Source organism: Diadema antillarum, unplaced genomic scaffold (assembly GCF_040938485.1).
Source record: "Diadema antillarum isolate AM-2024a unplaced genomic scaffold, OU_Dant_1.0 scf00000099, whole genome shotgun sequence".
NCBI lineage: Eukaryota > Metazoa > Echinodermata > Echinoidea > Diadematoida > Diadematidae > Diadema > Diadema antillarum.
Genome location: NW_027270988.1, coordinates 3,009,723 through 3,029,459, shown reverse-complemented (window position 1 = coordinate 3,029,459; position 19,737 = coordinate 3,009,723). Strand labels below are relative to the sequence as shown.

The 19,737-nt window shown below is 35.8% G+C and overlaps 1 protein-coding gene across 1 annotated transcript in view; it reads left to right on the top strand.

Annotated features, from left to right (window-relative positions):
• The window catches only part of LOC139718787 (uncharacterized), a 43,348-nt gene extending 24,836 nt beyond the window's left edge, over positions 1 to 18,512 (top strand). The window contains exons 2-7 of the mRNA XM_071630251.1: positions 1,439 to 1,523; positions 2,162 to 2,533; positions 4,636 to 4,755; positions 15,604 to 15,741; positions 17,057 to 17,079; positions 18,348 to 18,512. Of these exons, the coding sequence (XP_071486352.1) occupies positions 1,439 to 1,523; positions 2,162 to 2,533; positions 4,636 to 4,755; positions 15,604 to 15,741; positions 17,057 to 17,079; positions 18,348 to 18,512 (903 nt within the window). The remainder of the gene's footprint in view (positions 1 to 1,438; positions 1,524 to 2,161; positions 2,534 to 4,635; positions 4,756 to 15,603; positions 15,742 to 17,056; positions 17,080 to 18,347) is intronic.
• The last annotated feature ends 1,225 nt before the right edge of the window (positions 18,513 to 19,737 follow it).

The window sequence follows — 19,737 nt, the reverse complement described above, 5'->3', positions numbered from 1 at the left end:
ATATATATATATATATATATATATATATTATTTATTCATATATATATGTATATTTACATATGTGTGTTTGTGTGTCTGTGTGTAAGTGTGTGTGTGGGTGTTTGTGAGTGTGGCCCTACATCACAAAACAAACTAAAAAGTCGCCAAACATGGCTTTTTATCTATTGCCATATTCTAAAACAAAAAGACTTGAAATAGCCTATACGTAATTTTAAATGGAATCTCCTTACCTATCCAAACATTGCAAAGAGAGCACACACTCTTGGAAAGAGTGTACTGAGGCTCTGAAGTACAGGGCCTATTCAAGGGCTTTATCTTTACCAAACCGTGGTCGCTTTGCGTTAATTGGGGACAAAAAACAACAAGATCAATAACAACAGCATGTAGACCACAAATTATCACAATAAGCTGAAATTAAGCAGGCTTTATCAACACACTCTGTCCATGCCTGATGTAAACTTTCAGAGCAGTAACATTATCCTTGTTCAAGTTATTCGAGTGAAGTGAAGAGAGTGTACAGGGGTTTTAAGAAATGAAAAGGGGACCCTATAGACACACATAATCACACTATTCGCACACAAAAAACGCGTTGGCGAACAAAAAAAAAACAATGTTGTAAAAACATGTTTTGCTGTTCGTTTTTTTTTCCAATATTTAGTATATTGCAGAAGAAAACTTCTTCTTTCAGAAAATGTGAAAAAGTCGAAAATTGACAAGGTTCCACTTATTTTCAGTCCTCACAAAAATATATATATTTTTTGTGGTTTTGTGGTATATAATACATATATCATATGCTTATAGAAAGCAAACTACAGTTTTTGAAATCTTGCTCGATTATCTCCCTTCATCAGTTAGACCATCGTGATAGAAGTGACGCGTACTAGACAGGAAAATGTGACTTTAACGCAGTGCGTCAAATTGTATGATTTTCTTTCATTCACTAAGATTATGATTGGAAAAAAGAGGAAGTAAAATGAGAAATTTGAAAGAAAGAAAATTGCAGAAGATTGAAACAAAAAAAAAGTGTACTGAAATTACTCTCGCAGCTCAGAGGCTTTAAACAGACTGCTGCAGGTTCTGATGAAGATTATACTCGTGTGCATCGAGTGAAAAAATATGACTGAAAAATAATAATAACTCTAAAATCTTAACGGAGCTGTCTTCTACCTATACACGATAAATTTCTATTTTGTGTTTTTCACTTTTATACTTAGTCTATAATAACCGTTTGGTATTTCCCCACACTCGTGCGTTCATTCATGGTAGGAAGCATGGATATAGGCCGATGTTTCTTGTTGTTGATGTTGCGGTAAACATGTACACATGATAAACTATACATTCTATTTAGCTTTTGTTTAACAAAAGCAATGACGATATGTATATAAGGGTGAGTAGGTGAAAATATACGTTTTATTCTTTTTTTGTCTGATTCCTGCAGATTATGCACGGAAGAAACATGTCTTCATTGATCGGAATGGCATGCCACAAGCTTCTTTGCGTATTCATCACAATTTGTCTCAAAGGTATAAATATAAATATATTACAAAGAGAATAATAATATAAAGTGCCTCAGAGTTGACAAACTTTTGACATCTTTCTACTACATTCCAGTTGTCTTGTTACATTGTCGCAGGTAGGAGTGAAAAAGCGCTTACTAGCTCTTTCTTGCGGTTTTGTCTGTATGACCTATTACATAAGTTCTTGTTTAGCCGAGCAGCGTACAAATCACGATGTAATTTTTGTTTTTTTTTAATTTGATTCCCAGTGACTGTAGTGCTTATAGCAGATGTTTCGTTTATGATATATTATCAAGTCAATAAGCTTCACATATGTAGTCAGTTTTCTTTCCGCCACCTGCTACTTACAGCAATGGTAGGAAAAGGGGTAGACACACTGTATATATCATAATAAGAAGTCTATTATCACATGAAAAGGGGCTATATTCGGGTAATTCTGCATTCGTTGTGGTTTGATAACATTTTGTTCATTTAAAAATGGCATGTTTCTGATAATTTGTGAAATGCATTTTTTTTTCCAATTCATCTTCAGTTTATAATGCTGCTGTTCTATTAGATTCTCTTTGATTTTATTAAACATTTCAAACTGTTAAACGATTAATGTTCGGTGTATCTATTTCATTCTTTGCCCTCCGTGTTATTAGTGTCATTCGCAACTTCTGTCGAACGAGTACAGCATGATGCGGGCCTTTATATAACACTTCACTGTTCCTTGGGAAATGCTGGTCTTGTGGAAATGCAGTATTGGAAGTATTCCCCTCTAACAGAGTCCTTGTCTACATGCGTGAATCAAACCTTCCATGCTCTTGTAACTGTATGGCCGACAGACGGCGTGATTGAATATGGACATCACGTGACCAAGCACTTACAATCTAAGGTTATCTTGAGAGCTGACTTTGATCTAATACTGGCGAATGTCTCCGAGCATGATTCGGGATGCTACCAATGTGGACAGATTTTGGCTAACAACGATGAAGTCGTCGATGACTGGACAATCCTCACAGTATCGGCAAGAGGTGATATAGGTGAAGTCAATTCCGACCCCCCCCCCCCCTCTTATTCATAAACACAACTCCAAATTACCCATGTCTCTACCTGTATTGTTGTTACACAGTCATATATATCTAGACGCCTGTTTGACTTTATATACCCTTCTAGAAATTTGAGGTCATCAAGTGATCCGCTTCGTCTCAACATACTCTGTTACTCGCACCTTAGCCGGTGATTTAGCCGGTGATAGGACATTTACTGTGTCTGCTTCAAAGCAATGGAACAATTTACCACTTACCGTTAGACAGTCTCCATTAGTCAGTGTTTTCAAAAAAGCCTTGAAAACACATCTTTTCAGTAGCAGCTAGTTCGTAGCTGTAACATTTATCCAGTTATACATACTGTCGTACATGTTTTGAATTGATTGTAAGCGCTTTGGGCCTTTTGGGAAAAGCACACTATAAATAATAGTAATAATAACAATAATAATAATACTATATGTTACGAGTTCGAGAGTGTGGTGAGACGTGCGCGTGCTTTAAAATAAGAACTAAAAATACGGTAGTTAGCATATAACATGGGAATGCAAATCACGTATATTAGTCAGGATGTCGTTCCAATACAATTGGGGGGGGGGGGGGGAGGGGTGGTATCAAGAAATATATTTTCCTTGGCTCTTTACCATTAATATTTCTTTTCGCCTAAATGCAAGACAGAAATTACCTTTATTGATAAATTATTTGTAGTGTATATAAACAAAAGGTTTGTTGAATGTTATCAAGTGTTTACTTTCTTTCATTTTTTTCTAGCTGAGTGTATATTTTGCGGTCAGCAAACCCCCCCCCCCCCAAAAAAAAAGGAAAAACAAAGCAAAACAGGAACAAAAAACACTTTATCAGGTTTATATTTTAATATAAATTTTTAAGGTTTTATATACCGTAATGAAGGTAATTTCATTGACTATAAACCTGGTAGGTCACTAAAATGGGAGGTTCTAGGGCAATTAGCCCCTGCACAATTACACCGGACCCTTCCTCTGGCCCTAATCCTGAACCTAATCCTAACCCTAACCCAAATTCCTAACCGTCAACCTAATCCTAACCCTAATCTTTACTCTAACCTTGCCAGTAATCATTATTTAGCCGGGGGTAATTGGACTTTGGGGATAATTGCCCGGATACGAAATGAGAAACTTTATGCAAGAGTGAACACATTCGTTTTCTCTTCCAAGGCACAAAAGTAACAATTGCAAATTGACATGTTGTTATTGAATGCGTATGACCTCTTTCGTATAATAATGAGGGAAAAAATTAAACACGATAAGACACAAATTAATTCGAAGACAACAACCTTCCTGTGATCTCCATGATGTCTGTCAAGTCCTCAAAAGATAGAGATGTGAACAATAAGCGAAAAATGAAGAACATTATGTGAAATCTAAATTTATATGGCATTAAAGAGACAATAATATTAACGAACATATTGAATAAACGCGAAATTTTAATTAGAAAAATGGGAACTTGAAAATATCCTTTGATCCTTGATTTGTTTCATCAAATTCTGACATTCCGTAATCAAAATACCGCAAATACTGTAACTTTTGTCATCAAATGAGCGACACGTCATTTTTTCCACTGTTTTCTTTTGCGTCAGATGACAAATATATATATATATATATATATATATATATATATATATATTCTCATGCGGATTTTTTTTTCTTTGTGCTAACCTTTCAGTTTGATAGCCAATTAAATAACCTTTAAGATGACGCACGACATAGTAATTTGGTATCAAAACCTTCTGCCGAAGGTACGTACTAGGAAAAGTGTGTGGTTTTTTTTTGAGTGTAAGATACACGTGAACCAGATGAAACATAAGACTTCAAATGTTTCTTCTTTACTAATGTGTTGGTTTTGATTGGACGCTGTGTATCTAAGTGTTTCCATTATTGTATGTTCAATGGTATCAACCAAACTCCTATTAGTCAATTGTCGTAACGTTTTGATTTTTTTTTTTCAAACAAGAATACCAAATTCCCGAAACTGTGTATTAATCTGGCCTCTACAAAGAGTGGATAATTGGAAGTGTTTTCATGTTTCCTTCTAAATGATTTTATCTTTTTCAGAAAAAGTACCAGAAGAGGCAAAATCGGGAGTGAATATGACTGCTTTACTAGTGTCTCTGGCAATTACCGTTTGCTGGATTGTGTCGCTTGTGGTGGTCGCAATTTTCATTAAAAAGAGAGGTAAACGATATTCCATAGATTATCCATTACAGAACTAAAATGGTTTTTTAGGGTTTTTAAGGGGGATAATTCCCCCCCCCCCCATCCCGATCTCGGCCATCAGTGGCGCGAACGTGATCAAATATTGCTCACTCGACACCTACATTGTATGTTGTCTAATTTTCTTCTTTAATTACAAGTTTTAAATATTAATCACGTAATTGTGTAAATCAAGCCAAACTTCTTAATTTAGCCATTAAAACATTATTTAAAAACACTAAGAGTGTTTTCAATTTTTTTAATAACTGTTTTAACATATTTAAGCATTTCATTTTTACGTCATAAAACCTCCAAATTTCATTCAATTTATTCCATATTCTATGGTTTCTTGATTATTTATGTATATCTTTCTTTTTTGTTTTCTTTTTATTTCTATTAGAAATTGTCATAGGCAACTTTTCTACCATAGACACGAAAGTAATCGATCATAGTGATAGATAGTAGAAATAGTTAGGCTTTATAGAGTTTCAGGACATATCACTTTTTCTGCAAGAAATGTATTCAAAATCTCAATATAATGCCCGTTTTGCATGGCAGCCATTATACAATTCCCCCTCAAAAATTATGCGAGATTTGAAAGAAGAGAGTCAAGAAGCCCTACGATTAGGCGTTCTTGCAGTTATGCAGAATTATTGCACGAAAAGTTTGTGTAGTGGGTAAAGTAAGACCACCCAATCCCCTCTTCCAGGACTATCTTAAGATTACACTAAAATTATAGTAAAATCTCTACTGAGTGAATACCTGAATGAGGATGATATCATTATAATATCATTGAGTCAACGTTTGGTAACAAAAACAACTTACTTTCCAGTGTGAGATATCATATATCCATAATTCCAAGATATCCTTCAGCAAGACATTGATCTATGCTATATTATTTGATTTGTGTTTAATCTATGGTTAATCCAGAAATTCGTGGTAAAAAGTTATGATTTTGTCAGTAACCAGTTTTGAACAGAGGTTATTTTGTAGATCTGCTTTTATATTATCACATTATTATCTTAATTATTTCACTATTTAACTCTTTATGTGCCACGTTCGCACGTCCGACTCAGTCGATGGCGTGCCAACTTGGCATATTCTGCTCAACAAACAAAGCCGCCAAAACCGATCGATAAATCACTAATCACCACTAATCCCTCGGCACAATGAGAGCGTCTCTCGTGCTTTTGTTCCTCTCACATACGGCTTGCATTCTTTGTGGTGATTGACTATCAAGCAGCGTTCCCATCTAGATTTGCTTGTACACTCTAAGTGTTTGTTCCAGTTTTACGAGCAAAAGTCATGCCTTTACAGTAATGTAGCAACTGGTCATTCAAAAGAAAAATTTGAAATAGATTCGTCATACAATTTATATCGAAACAAAGCTTGGCATTCCTCTTTAACTTTACCTACTAGTACGCCCGCCTTAACAGAAATTTGTAGGAGTTATACAAATTGGAAAAAAACAGAAATCTTTCTCAGAGCATGATTACCTTCCTGTCTCAGAATAACGTGGCACACAGGGGGTTTCCACCATGGCACATAAAGAGTTAAGGTTCATCAGACAACATGTAACCCTGTAAAAGTTATTAAGTCCTTCTGTAGGAACAAACCTCTGTCAATCTTTGCCGCATAGGCCCACGTACAAAAAAACGGGTCACATTTTACTCATCCGTTGTTCAAATCGTCAACATCCTGTGGAAAAGTGTAATGCTTCCTTTTTATAGGAGCGTACATGCACAGACAAGGGGTCAACGGAAATGAAGCAACTTTTGACCATTATTTTCAGCACTGTGAAATATATATGTAAGATATACATATACAAATGTGTGTGTGTGTGTGTGTGTGTGTGTGTGTGTGTGTGTGTGTGTGTGTCATTCCTATACAAGATATTTTATCATTTGACATTTGTGACCTGCTACAACAGAAGGATCCGAGAGTCGGGGAGGACAATTTTCTGAAAATGGCCTAACATTATTCCCTTACTCTTCTACCTTTAATTTCATAAATGTGACCCTGCATCTCAAAACAAACAAAAAGTCGCCAGACATGAATTTTTAGTTCAGACCATATGCTTAAAGAGCAGACTTTAAGCTTTAAAATGATGTATAACTCAAATCAAATGGACTCTCCTAATCTATCTAAATATTGGAAAGAAAGCACAAATTCAGGAAAAGTGTGAACTGAGAAAAGAGGCTCTGAAGTACAGTGTCTATTCAAGCGCTTAATCTTTACCAAACCGTGCTGGCTGTGCGATGAATGGGACAAAAAACAGGAAGTAAACCACCAGAGTAATAACAATGAAGGGATTATCAAATTAAACTGAAATTAAGCATGCCTCATTAACACATTCTTTCAATAATCAATGCTAACTTTCAAAGCAGTAGCCCTATCCTTTCGAAAGTTATTAGAGTTGAAAGTCAAGAGTGTGGACAAGGTTTTTCAGAAATGAAAAAGGGATTCTAAAGACACACCTAATCACACTATTCTACCAAAAATGTTCGAGATAAACTGCTAAAAAACACACTTTCCTGGTTGTTTTATGATACCAAATTTTAGCATAATGTAAAAGAAGACCCGCTCTTTCAGAAAATATGAAAAAGTCAAGTTCGGCTAGGTTGACCCATTTCACTTATTTTCAGTTCCTCACGCAAAATCAGTGTGTGCGACTTTATGTTCGTTTTAAGGTGCACGGTCACAAAAAGCACAACTCGTAAAAGTACTCGGTTGCGCAGATATTGATGATTTTATTAGCGCATGTCAAGTGGTTATGGAAATCAGCGTTTCGAGAAAAACGCCTGCAAAGTTATCCTTCCGACGCTATCACGATCAAGGTGAGGAGACAATTTCACTATTTGACAACAGAAGGTGTGCTCCTTATAAGACCAATAAGATCACTCCCACGTTGCTAGGGTTGGAGTCTAGCTGCTTCGCTAAATCCGAATCTTCGGACACGTATCTGCTGCGTTGAAAGTCGGAAAATCATGGCTCAGAAAAAAGCTGATTTTTTACCTTTCATTTGATCATTTTGCTTCGAAATTTCGGCAGATGAGAGACAAAACATTAGATTACAAAATTATACAAAAAACAGAAATCTGATTGTTTTGACCAATTTCTATGATCTGACTTCAAACTCGGTTTTCTCGGCTCAGCCATCATGGACTCTAGGATCCTTTTGTTGTAGCGGGTCACATTTGTATTACCTATGTATATAGAGTGGAAATGATAATAACATGAATGAATGAATATATGTGACACTGCACCTCAAAACAAGCAAAAAGTCGCCAGACATGAATTTTTAGTTCAGACCATATTCTGAAAGAGCAGACTTTAAGCTTTAAAATGATGTATAACTCAAATCAAATGGACTCTCCTAACCTATCTAAATATTGGAAAGAAAGCACAAACTCAGGAAAAGTGTGAACTGAGAAAAGAGGCTCTGAAGTACAGTGTCTATTCAAGCGCTTAATCTTTACCAAATCGTGCTGGCTGTGCGATGAATGGTACAAAAAACAGGAAGTAAACCACCAGAGTAACAACAATGAAGGGATTATCAAATTAAATTGAAATTAAGCATGCATCATTCACACATTCTGTCAATAATAAATGCCAACTTTCAAAGCAGTAGCACTATTTTTTCAAAAGTTATTAGAGTTGAAAATGAAGAGTGTGGACAAGGTTTTTCAGAGATGAAAAAGGGATTCTAAAGACACACCTAATCACATTATTCTAGCAAAAGTGTTCGACATAAACTGTTAGAAAAAACACACACTGTCCTGCCCGTTTTATGATACCAAATTTTAGCATAATGCAAAAGAAGACCCGCTCTTTCAGAAAATATGAAAAAGTCAAGTTCGGCTAGGTTGACCCATTTCACTTATTTTCAGTCTTCACGCAAAATCAGTGTGTGCGACTTTATGTTGGTTTTGAGGTGCACAGTCACACATATATATATATATATATATATATATATATATGTATATATTTTTATCATATATGTATATATATATATATATATGTATATATATATATATATATATATAAATATAGTATATATATGGGCCGTGACGCGAGAAAAGGGCCCTTAGGGCATTAGATACCGAAAATGAGTTTTCACCTCCACATTGTGGAAGGAACTCTGACGTATTTAGATATGCAAACCTTTTTCTGAAATTCCAATCCTAAATGGCCCCATCACGACATTCAAAAAAACATCTTTTGTCCAAATCCTGTCACTTTATGATGAGTCTATGCATGTGCGCGCAGTTAGCTAGTTGATCTTTTTTTTTTTTTGCGCGTATTGCTCTGTCAAAATGCCGCGCCGTTTTCTGGCGTTTGCGCGCAGCGGAGCTAAGGGCCCTCTTCTCGCGTCACGGCCCATATACAGTACTCTCCGCATAATCGGGTAGGCTCGGGCAGAGCGTTTCTTACCCGATTAAGCGGAGTACTCGATTAACAGAAGAACACTCTCATTCACAATTGACACATACAATGTGTATTTTCATGCATTGCACACTGCACCAAACACCTACACTGTATGCTTAACACGCGTGTTTGCACGGCACATTATGCATCCCTTTCGTGTGGCAAGTCGGTACGTGTACATGTGTTTTCATGTTTAATCACTCCCCAAATGATCGGTCTTCTTTGCAAATTAAGCAGGGAATGCGATTAGCAGTGGAAAATTTGACATGCATGATTTCTTAAAGTGTTATATCTGTGATAACATGTGGGTAGAAATTAGATTAAAAGAAAATTATTTACCCATTTATGCGGAGAGGCAACCCGAATATCAGGTAATGTTAATGTGCATTGGAACTGACTCTGACATTACTACCCAATTAAACGGAGTACCCGTTTAAGCGATACCCGATCACGCGGAGAGTACTGTATGTATATATATATATATATATATATATATATATATATATATATTATATAATATATATATATAAATATATATATATATATATATATATATATATATATATATATTATATATATTATATATATAAATACAGGGTGGCCTAAAAAGAACGGAACACCTAACATCTTTAATAACAACAATATTGTTGCACATATGCATTGTTTAGTATACTATTAGAAAGGCCGTTCTTTTTCCAATAGAATGACACCAAATTCTTTAATTTTGGTTAATGCGATATGATTTTAGGACCATTTTTGTCAACCCTTGCAATTTTCAAAGTGTGATCATTTTGCCCTCTCAGAGATACCGGAAATCAGCGATAATGCGGCTTTTCATAAAACCAGTAGCATTCACATTGTGTGGAATGTGGACAACAGCTCTTTACTGTGAAGGAAAGAAAGAGTGGGCGGGGCGGACGGTGTGATTATCATCGTCCGTTATCATTGTGAATGAGACGACATGTTGGGCTTAATGATATGCTAAATTTAGATGGAAATAGCGAGGTTTATTCAAAGGCATGATTGGCAGTGCTGACGTGAGTTCATGAGTGGTTTAGGAATGAATTAAATGACATTTAATTAAAGGACAACTTCACCTTCATAGACATGTGGGTTGAGTGAATGCAGCAATATTAGTAGAACACATCAATGAGAGTTTAAGGAAAATCGGACAACCCGTTCAAAAATTATGAATTTTTGAAGAGTCTGCTTAGTCACTGTTGGATGAAAAGACTACTATAGCTTGTGATGTCATATGCGTACAACTATATAAAGAAAGTATAAAGAAACTTCAAGATATTCTCACTTTTCTCACATAATAAAAGAACACTCGCCTTCTCTCTTTCAGAAGTCAAGGGGAATAATATTACCCCTAACATAAATCAGTAACAAGTATGGAGGACATGCGCACTTCATTCAAAAAGTCAAGAGTTGTGAAATTCTCTTTTTATTTTCCTTATATCGTTGTACGCATGTGACATCATACTCTGTATTAGTCTTCTCCCCCAGCAGTGATTGCACAGATATTTTAAAAATTCGTAACTTTTGAAAGGATTGTCGGATTTTCCCCAAACTTTCACTGTTGTGTTCTACTAACTTTGTTGCCTTCTCACAATCCACATGTCTATGAAGGTGAACTTGTCCTTTAAGTATACATTGATAAACAAAGTGAGAACTGAGAATGTTGCTGTGTCGGTCTATGAACGAATTAAGAGGTATCTCAACCGGCTTGAAACTAGTTCGCGACTGCAGAGCAGTTACAGAGATGTCTCCGCTATCATGGCTATAGTCTACGACTCTGAGACGTCTATTGTGAAATTACGGTATCTCCGAGAAGTCGCAAGAAATTTGAAGACACGATGTACTGAGAATTGAAGGGTTAAGAAAATGGTACTGTAATTTGAATGTATCTATAAAAGACCTGAGAATGAAGGGGTTATAAAAATTGTTCTGCAAAATGAAAGCGTATTCAGCTCTCTGACCTTTATACTTATGTTCAGATGGATGAAAACTATAAAGAAAATCAAGCATAATGAAAATCATGAATTAATGATCAAGATGTCTATAAATTTGCTTAATTAGACACACGTGCGGGCGCGGATCCAGGATTTATCTAAGAATAAATATACATCTTATAAGAATATTTTAACAATGATTTTACGATCTGAAAAGAAAAAAAAATACGACACTAAATTACTATGGAGATATAAGTTTGATATGAAAAGTACTTGGAAGGTTATATCTCAATAATAATTTAGTGTAGTATGTTTTCTTTTCAGATCGTAAAATCATTGTTAAAGTATTTTTATAAGATGTATATTTATTCTTAGATAACTCTTGGATCCGCGCCCGCACGTGTGTCCAGGCTATGAATGTTTCTAGTAAAAATTCAGATATTGATAACATACAGATGAATGATGAAATAATTCATGACTCTGCTCATATTGGAAATGTTTTTAACTCTTATTTTTCCAAAATAGGTGAAACGTATTCCCAAAATATCCCTGTTTAATACACAGAAGCATTTTACTGAATTCTTAGGTCAGTATAATCCCAACTCTTTTTATTTAACTCCTACTAATAGATATGAGATAATTGATATGGTATCTTCATTAAAGAACAAACGACGTTCTGGTTATGATGAGATTGATAATGCTATTTTGAAAAGTGTTGTATCTTCGATTGCTGATCCACTTGCTCATATATTTAATTTGTCAATGTCTCACGGTGTGTTCCCCAATAAAATGAAATTGGCAAAAGTTATCCCATTATTCAAAAAGGGCGATAAACTTGAAATCAATAATTATCGTCCACTTTCATTATTATCTTCTTTGTCTAAGGTCCTGGAAAAACTTATTCATAAGAGAATGATTATTTTTTTTGAAACAACATAACATTTTTACTAATTCTCAGTTTGGTTTTCGTGAGAGGCACAGTCCCACGCATGCTCTCTTAAGTTTCGTTGAAATAGTGGCTCATGCAATTGATGACCATTCCCATTTGATTAGTATTTTCTTGGACTTCTCCAAGGCCTTCGATATAATTAATCATGATATCTTACTTTACAAGTTATGACATTACGAAATACGCGGGAAGGCCTTGGAGTGGTTCAAGAGTTATTCATTTAATAGAAGACAGTTTGTCAAAATTAAAAATGATAAGTCATTGACTAGAGAAGTCAAATGTGGGGTTCCTCAGGGAAGTCTGTTAGGGTCATTGTTATTCATAATTTATATCAATGATTTTTGTCAAGTATCTGAAACTCTTTCTTTTATTCATTTTGCTGATGATACTAATGCATTTTATTCTCACAGTGATATTGATGTTCTTGTTCGAAAAGATAAGAGGGAATTGAAAAAAAGTAACAAAGTTGGTAAGAGGGAATTGAAAAAAAGTAACAAAGTGGGTGAGAGCTAATAAGCTCTCGTTGAATGTTAAAAAAAACCGAAATATATGCTTTTTAGTAATACCGTTAGCAACTTAAATACAGACATAGTTTGGGATAAGACACGTTTAGAGAGAGTTTCACATTTCAAATTTCTTGGTATTATTGCAGATGACAAACTTTCTTTGAAATTACATATTTATCATATTTGTAATATAATCTCACGTAATATAGGCGTCATTGATAGACTAAAATTGTGTTTCCCACAAAAATTATTACTTATGTTATACTCGTCATTGATATTGCCCTACCTAAATTACAGAGTGTTAGTTTGGGGCAACACCAACCAAAATTTGTTGAATAGAGTGTTCCTTTTACAAAAGAAAGCTCTCCGCATCATTTCTTATTTTCCAATACGTTTTCATACAGATGCATTGTTTGCATCTAATAAGTTGTTAAAAGTCAGAGATTTGTTTTTATTTAACTTAGGACAATTTATGTATATGTATAACAATAACTCTCTTCCTGATATTTTTCATTCCATGTTCCTGAAAAAATCAGTAATTTCATGAATATCCAACTCGACGTTCTAATGAATATCATTTACCTCTTATTCGTACGATTTCAGCAAAGAATATATTTGTTTATACTGGCCAAAGTTATTGGAATTCATTGCATTCCGATATTAAAAATGCCCTCTCTATATACTCTTTTGAAAGGAAACTGACATTTGTTCTACTCCAATTTCATAATTCTACTGAATTGAATTAGCCAGCTGTTATAACCCCTTATCTAAGAAAAGAACCACGTATTGATTGCTACGTATATTCTCTTATTATTATACAGCGTCCTCATGAATAAAGCTGGGATATTTCCGCGATTATATCTCTAGTAGGCCTACACTGTTCTTTCTCGCGTCACTCTCTCTCTCCCTCGACATACTTCCGACGAGATCGCTGTCTCTGCTAAACGTTTTGTCTGTTTTGTTTGTTCCGTTCTGTTCTCGTACTGTTATGTTAGCTTTGTCTCATTTTGTCTCATCTCATAGTCAACTCTCTGTTGTACTGCCACTCCTATTTCAGTCCCGTTTCATGTTTTTACGTGTGTACCTGTGTCTGTTTTGCTGATCTGTCTCTAGTGGGCTTCCAGACCTTCTCTTTGCTTTCAACTGATGTTTTCTCCTGAGGGGCCCACATTCTACAAGCTTTGTCTTTTTAGTGGGTCCCTCCATTTGTCGAATTATACACAATGTTCACTTACTTCAAATCACTTGAGTCTTATGATAATGTGTAATTATTGCAAGGTGCTACAATCATTGTATATTCTTTTCATCATACATAGTTTTACGCACCTTATTTTCTATTTTCTATTTTGTGTTACCAAAAAAGAAGAAGTGATGTTCATATGTTCTTGTCGAAATATGAAATAAAACATTGAATAGAAATTGAATTGGATCTTTGAAAAAAAAAAAGAAGAAGGGACCCGAATTCGGCTAAATCCACAAGCACCCGGCTTCTTACCCGAATATTTTATTTTCCATGCCAGCGACGAAAAGCGTGAAAGAGGGAGCCCGGGTGGGGGTGGGGTTTGCTGGTAGAAAAAAATGGCGATAAAAAAAAAATGGCGATGAAAAAAAAAAAAAAACTTTCCCTTCGTGTACTTGCACCCCTGTTCACAGAACCACCGAGTGTACATTTTATAGAACTTGCCAGGTATGATTCAAGTTTTACTAATCCACTCATGGATACAGATTCTCACTGTTCCGGGCAGTGTATTTATCAATGCACCAAGTACGGCCTTTATTACCTGAAACCACTCATGAACTCCCGCCACTACCAATCATGCCTTTAAATTGACCTCGCTACTTTCCAAAGCTAAATTTAGCATTTCATTAAGCCTAACATGTCGTGTCATTTACAATGATAACGGACAATGACAATCACACCGTCCGCCCCACCCACTCTTTCTGCCATTCACAGTAAAGAGCTGTTGTCCGCATTCCACACACTGTGAACGCTACTGGTTTTATGGCAAGCCGAATTATCGCTGATTTCGGTATCTCTGAAAGGGCAAAATGATCAAGGGTTGACAAAAATGGTCCTTAAATCATAATGCATTAACCAAAATTAAAGACCTTGGTGTCATTCTATTGGAAAAAGAACGGCCTTTCCAATAGTATGCAAAATAATGACATAATTTATGTGCAACAACATTGCTGTTATATTGTTGGGACATGGACTGATGAGGGTCCTCCCTTTTTGGTGGTACAACTAGTTTACATTAGGTGGTAGTGATGCTTCCCTAGATTTTTTGAGAGGTCTGCAGTTCCCCGTTGTTTACAGATTTTTTACACCTGACATAACAGTAAATTAACCGGAAAAATTGCTCTTCCGAAAGACTTGTTATCCCTCAGAGAGGGGGGAGAAGTTTTCCCCGAGCCCGTATATGCGAAATATTATGATAGTCCTTCAGACCTTGGGGCACATGATGTATTTCGCTTTCTCTGTGATCAACATCTCACCTTTTCTCCTGAGACACGACATTTGCATAGTTAGATAGGGGAGACCTAGCAAAGTAGTTCTAATTAAACATTGTTTCTCTTTCATCATATCATGTGTGTAATTGGTCAGGCGAACGAAATTGCCTGCGTCTCTCAGGACCAAGACACTTCTTGGACGATAATTTTACCTTTTCTGTTGCTTGCGTTGCCTCCTCCGGATTCCAATACTTTGATTTCAAGGGCCATCATGGTTGCATTATGCACAATATAAACCTTTGTTTTAGATCTGCCAGCAGTATATGTCAGGCTGCCCTGTATATCGATGCCAAAAACTGACATTCGTTTCTCACGCGATTGCTTATCCGGCAAAGTGTGACAGGGGACATGGGTCATAATAGGCTGGACAATAAATTGGTGACAAACCGATAAACCACTTGTAACATTTTGTTCTGTTACTATTGTTGTTTTTTTATTGTTCTATCTCTATTCACTGAATTGAATAAAAACAAAATGGCAGGCAGGTCGCATTCGAGAAATGAAATCAGATATTCGGAATCAGGGAAGGACAATGACGAGAAGCTGAGTCTGCGTTCCGAAAACGAGGAAGAAGAAACGGAGCTAACATTGCAAATATCTCCAGAGAGTAAACGGAAAGGTATGCTCTCTGAATATCTTATGAACTTAACAGCTAAAAGAAAATACCACAAAGTATGGGCTTTGTTGAATTTGTTCAGTCTTTAGGTACAAATAAAATGTGCCATTTTCCAATGCTCATATTAAAAAAAGTGTATTCCTAGGTATACCTTCCAGACATTTCATGTCATTACGCGTTATATAAATGCTGTGAATTATTTTTTTTAATTGTTATTATTATAAGTATTATCATCTAACTTCATGTATTGCTGGACTTAAAACAAACAGCTCGCATTAACAGCACGTGTGCGGAGCTGAAGCATGGATTGCCTTTGCTTTGGCACGAATACAGTACAGTGTCTCCATCAAACGCGCTAGAACGCTGGAAAGGTTTTCATCATCTGCGCTTTGTGAGAGATTTCACATATTAACGGATATCGTGATTTATCTTCTCTTAAACATGCAAACAGTTTATGTTTTCACGTGGGCCTACAAGTGAAAGTGTATCGCACACTTCAAGCCATGCATAAACCTTGTGTGATGTATATACTATAAAAACCACACGATATCAATGTTCTACGTTTCTTCATATTATGCCAGGGATACCATACATTTCTTAACTGCAGAAATTCTGCCGTCATCGATATCAATTTTTGCGTTTGTCCACCAAAGCTCAAGAGAATATCAGCTTCACAGAGCGTAAGGATGGCTTCCTGACAGTGTGCTTTTTATCAGTGCAGATTATAGTGCCCTCTGATGCTTACTTAGATAGTTATCGCATTGTCCCATCCTGCCCCGTGTCCCATCTTGCCCCACGTTCCTCTAATCGCTCAACTTTTCAAACTTTAAGCATTAATTAATTCCAACTTTATATGCTGTTTATTTTGAAATAATCTGTGACGGAAATAAAATAAACTTAATACACCAAGGCATAGTTCGAGGCACAGGATAATATATGTGCCTACGGTGATTTTAATGCCACAATGCTCTTCGGGGCTACATGCCTTAGAGGTGATGCTATTGAAGTAACTCCTCATGCACACAGATTTAACCAGAACCTCTCAGGTCATCACGCTCACACACATACACACACACACATACACACACACACACACACACACAAACACACACACACACACACACACACACACTCACACGCACACAAACATATACGCACACTCACAAATTGATATAGCGGGTGTTGTTTTTTTTCTATTCTTATAACAAAACAAAAAAAAAAAACATTACTGAAGTCTCTTCTAACCGGTAATGGAGACACTTTAAAGAAATGTGCAGACTTAGATTTTGTAATTGCATTGTTTTTTGTTTCATTTCAGGCTACATCGATACATCGACGAAGGTAATTGCTAGCAGTTCATAACAATAGACTGACATGAGTAACAATGAGTATATCATTGCCAAGGTCAATTAAAAACAACAACATAGGTTAAGCGACGTAACAGAATTTTCACCATGACGTCCTCAGGTTAAAATTAGTAATTAATACTTTGCTCATTGTCTTTTGATAAATTACGGAGACTTGGATAGAGTATGCTGGTTTGTGGACACTTGAATAGCTGCAGATAATTATTTTCAGTAGCTTTCAAATTGTACTTATAACCGACGTAATGGACAAAGATCAGCAGTTTTATACACATTATGTATATGTGACCCTGCACCTCAAAACAAACAAAAAGTCGCCAAACACGAATTTTTAGTTAAGAACATATTCTGAAAGAGCAGACTTTAAGCTTTAAAATGATTTATAATTTAAATCAAATTTTGGAAAGAAAGCACAGACTCAGGAAAAGTGCGAACTGAGAAAAGAGGATCTGAAGGACAGTGTCTATTCAAGCGCTTAATCTTTACCAAACCGTGCTGGCTGTGTGATGAATGGGACAAAAACAGGAAGTAAACCACCAGAGTAACAACAATGAAGGGATTATTAGATGGAACTGAAATTAAGCATGCCTCATTAACACACTCTGTCCATAACCAATGCAAACTTTCAAAGCAGTAGCACTATCCTTTCAAAATTTATTAGAGTTGAAAGTCAAGAGTGTGGACAAGGTTTTTCAGAAATGAAAAAGGGATTCTGAAGACACACCTAATCACACTATTCTACCAAAAATGTTCGAGATAAACTGCTAAAAAAAACAGACTTTCCTGCCCGTTTTATGATACCAAATTTTAGCATAATGTAAGAGAAGACCCGCTCTTTCAGAAAATATGAAAAAGTCAAGTTCGGCTAGGTTGACCCATTTTACCTATTTTCAGTCCTCACGCAAAATCAGTGTGTGCTACTTTATGTTCGTTTTGAGGTGCACGGTCACATATTATCATTATAGACATACTATATTTCTTAGAGCATTAAATTCAACAAAGTATAATGACTTATTCAGAATGCTCCTTTGAATTGACATCTCAAAGATTTTAATCAGTGATTTAAATTATGTGCGAATTTCTACATGGTTGTGTGGGATTATTAGGTGTCAAGCATCTTAAAATGTGTTGTTGTGAATTATAAAGTTAGAGTGTATTCAAAACGTCTTTCAGGCATGAGATGTTGGATTTTAATACGAAGAATTATTTCTGTTTTTTTATCTTCAATATGTTGCACTCTCAAAGACGATCAACGATGCGATACACGGCATCATCGAAATCCCCCCGTACTGTATGTTAATCATCGACACGCCGGAATTTCAGCGACTTCGGGATATAAAACAGCTGGGACCTGCTTGTTTTGTATATCCCTGTGCAGTTCACACTCGTTTCGACCACTCGTTAGGGTAAGCACTGTTCATTGTAAAACTTTGTTATCTTTAAAAAGTGAAATGATACAATAGGCGTTTTCACATCAGCCCGATAAAAATCCAAGCTCGAGATATTTTCCAATTTCCCAAGTCAGAAGATAGCGCGCTATTTCGAAACATCGGGCTGATGTGAAAACGCCTAATGTTCTGTGAAGGTCATTGACATCAATCTGTGTTTTGATTTCAAGACTCCAATAATATGTGCCAAATCCATATAACGCTAAGTTATTGGTTCACTGAAAGGCATTGCACAAATACTTTCTTTGATGAAATTGAAGGAAATAATAATATGGTACAGATGCACTTTTCTGACATTTCCTTAAGTATATATGTATAACACACATTGCTTTTTCTCTTTACTCTGTCTTTACCTCCGTTCCAAATAAACTTAAAGAATAATATATTCAAAATTAAAAAAGGAAGAAGGAAATTTGATAGAAAGAACAGAAAATAGGTATATTAGTTGGGGCAACACAAGGGTTTTGATCACATAAACTCTGCCAATTAATGAAAGATTTCTTATTTTCCAGCAGTTTAGAGTTTGTTCTATTTTTTTCAATTTCTCTTTATAATTCAAATCATAAATTTAAGCAACATTCAAAGAAAAAGAAAACAATTCCCAGACACTTGAAATGAGATTTTTTCCATGAAACACCACGATTCATATGGAAAACCTGGTTTCCTTTCTTCAAGCCAATCCAAATAGCTTCAGTTTTACTGAAATTGATTTTACATCCAGAAAACTGACCAAATAAGAGCAAAGTTTTAAAAAGTTGAGAAAAAAGAATTATCTGTACCGTCTAAAAAACACACAGAATCGTCCGCAAACAAAGAGATCTCAACTTCTTGATTTTTAACTGGGATACCTTTAATTAAGTTGTTTTGTCTTATGGAAATGGCCATTATCACTATTACAAGTAAGAACAAATAAGGGGAGATTGGACATCCCTGAAAAATTCCTCTTTTCATTGGAATGCGGTCTGTAAAGAAAACCATTGAATACAACAGCCAGTGCATGCGAACACATCACATGCGCACACATTTCAAATCCATGAACGGATAAGATGTTTGTGTGCGCATGCGCTGGCCGTAGTATTCAGTGTATGTAGCTCTCCCAAGGTCCTCTCGACCGAGTCACATTCAGTCATCAATTCGAACAAAAAGGGACTATTGGCAGAACCAAACGTTGTCCGAAGCCTGTTTTC